The 2,576-nt window shown below is 39.2% G+C and overlaps 1 protein-coding gene across 1 annotated transcript; it reads right to left on the minus strand.

Moving 5' to 3' along the window:
- Window positions 1-242: 242 nt before the first annotated feature.
- On the minus strand, window positions 243-1,190 carry LOC142441293 (olfactory receptor 7E24-like). Its single transcript, XM_075543357.1, has one exon. It carries the CDS (start codon window positions 1,179-1,181, stop codon window positions 243-245), a length of 939 nt encoding a protein of 312 aa, XP_075399472.1. The 5' UTR covers window positions 1,182-1,190.
- Between the last annotated feature and the right edge of the window lie 1,386 nt (window positions 1,191-2,576).

The raw sequence follows: 2,576 nt of genomic DNA on the forward strand, positions 1-2,576 counted from the left end.
GCTTTGCACTTCTGATATTGTGGTTAGCAGCACATTTCATAGCCACTGAGGCCCCAGGACTCCCTTGAGTTGAGATCCATTCGATGACAGTTTGTTTGGTTTTGAAGAAAGCGTTATTCTGACATGAAACACTGAGAGGAAGGAAAATGACGGGAGCTGCAAAATGTATGTGCCAAGAAAAACATGTTTTTCAGCTCTACTTGTTTATCTTTCTAATTCATAAACCCCAAACAATGGCATGGCTATTTAAAACAAGCTAGTCTGCCGAGGAGCTTCTTCAGGGCCCTCTTTATGTCCCTGTTCCTCAGGCTGTAGATGAAGGGGTTCAGCATTGGAGTGACCACAGTGTACATCACCGAGGCCACTGCGCCACTCCTGTGAGAAGGTGAGACAACTGCACTGAGGTACACTCCGAGACCTGTTCCATAAAATAAGCAAACAACTGAGAGGTGAGAGCCGCAGGTGGAAAAGGCTTTAGATTTCCCACCTGGTGATGAGATTCTTAGAATGGAGGAAACAATTCGCGTGTAAGAGAAAAGGATCAATGAAACTGGAACACCCCCAAAGATGATACTCATACAGTATACTAATATAGTATTGGTGGACGTGGAAGAGCAGGTTAAGTGGAGAAGCTGTGGAAGATTACAGAAGTAACTAGGGATTTCTACATCTGTGCAGAAGATAAATTGTGACACTATCAAGCAGTGGATCTGTGAATCCAAAAGGCTATAGATAAAAGATACCAGAACCAGTAGACCACATAGACGGGGGTTCATAATGTTGGGGTAGTGCAGGGGGTGACAGATGGCCACAAATCGGTCACAGGCCATCGCAGTGATTAGCCCACTGTCCATACCTCCAAAAAAATTAAGCAATGATAACTGAATGAGGCAGTTGATATAGGTGATAATTTTGTGTTGAGTACGGATGTCATCAAGCATCTTTGGGACAGTGGTGGAGGTGAAAACAATGTCAGCCAATGACAGGTTGGAAAGAAAGAAGTACATGGGGGTGTGGAGGTGGCTGTCATAGCTTACAGCCAGGATAATGAGCAGGTTCCCAATCACAGTGATCAAATACATAGACAAAAATATTCCAAAGATGGGAGTCTGTAGTGCTGGTTCACCTGAGAGGCCCAAGAGAAGGAATCCAGAGACATGTGTTATATTCTGGGGTTCCATATCGCAGAAACACCTTTAGGGAAAGAAAAGAAGGATTCATCAAAGAACATAAACATACAACTAACTAGGTGACAATATTTTGAGCTCTGGAAATTTACATGTAAAGCATTCACATTTAAGTACCAGACATCACCTTCTGCAATATATCTCAGTTGTAGCAAAGCCACTTTTTCCGGACCTATTTCTTCCTTGTTTTCTGTTTCCCTTTATGTACCCATCCACTTTAAAGACACTCAAGTTAAGAATGCTAGAGGAGCAAAAGTTGATTCAATACGAAATAAAGGACTTCAACAACAATAACAACTGAAGAGATAAAGGCAACAACAAAACAGCTCCCAACAAAGAAAGTTCACAGGCTGGAAGTCACTGGGAATGTCTACCAATCATTTAAAAAACTAAGTCCCATACTACTTAAACTTTTCAAGCAAAGTAAAAGAAAGGAAGGCAGGTGGAAGATATGCGCACTTCATTGTAGAGGCTGGCATTAACTGATACCGAAAGAAGACAAAGGCATTACAAGAAAACTACAGACCTTTGGCGTAACTGCATGTGTTGCATGAGTCAAGAAGAATTTATTAACTTGTAACGGGCATATGGGCTATATCAGATTTATGGACTTAACCTGGACTGGGCTGGGATGTTTTCTTAATGTACAATTGTTCTTTGATATAAAGTTCTCTCTGACACACACAAAAAAAAAAAAGAAAGAAAGAAAAAAGAAAAAGAAAACTACAGACCAATATTTCTCATGAACATTAGCAACGCATGTTAGCAAGCGTGATACAAAAGCATAATAAAAGGATTATGCACTATGTTCACAAAAGGCTCATCCCAGAAATGCAAGGGTGGTTCAATATAAGAAAATAAGTCACTGTAGTACTCTGTATCAATAGAAAAAACTAAAACCACACGGTTATCTCAAGAAATGTAGAACTTTTTTATATTAAAAACAGTGTACTTTTATGATAAAAATAATGCGAAGGGAATTATCCACTGCAATGGAGTCATTTCTGGCTCATAGCAACTCAATATAGTGTTTCTGAGGTGAAAATCTTTATGGGAACAGTACCAATATTTTAATTTGATAGGCGATGATACTTGTTAAAGTCCCGACATTAACATGATATTCAATGGAGAAAGACTGAGGACTTTCTCTTTAACCTCAGGAACAAGACAATTGAGACCCATGACCCCAAATGCTGTTCAATATTTTACTCGAATTCAAGGTAAAGAAATTAGGCAAGAAAAGAAATAAACGTATCCAAGTTGGTAAAAAAAGAAGTGAAATTATACCTTTTGCAGATAGCAGGATACTTAATACAGACAACTTATTAAAAACCAATAATTGAATTCAGCAGCAGAGTGGTCAGACAGAAGGTCAAAACTATATATGTT

The sequence above is a fragment of the Tenrec ecaudatus genome, chromosome 1, assembly GCF_050624435.1.
Source record: "Tenrec ecaudatus isolate mTenEca1 chromosome 1, mTenEca1.hap1, whole genome shotgun sequence".
NCBI lineage: Eukaryota > Metazoa > Chordata > Mammalia > Afrosoricida > Tenrecidae > Tenrec > Tenrec ecaudatus.

Excerpts from the sequence above, each read along its gene's own strand:
- LOC142441293 (XM_075543357.1), bottom strand. The coding sequence starts at position 1,181 with ATGGAACCCCAGAATATAACACATGTCTCTGGATTCCTTCTCTTGGGC.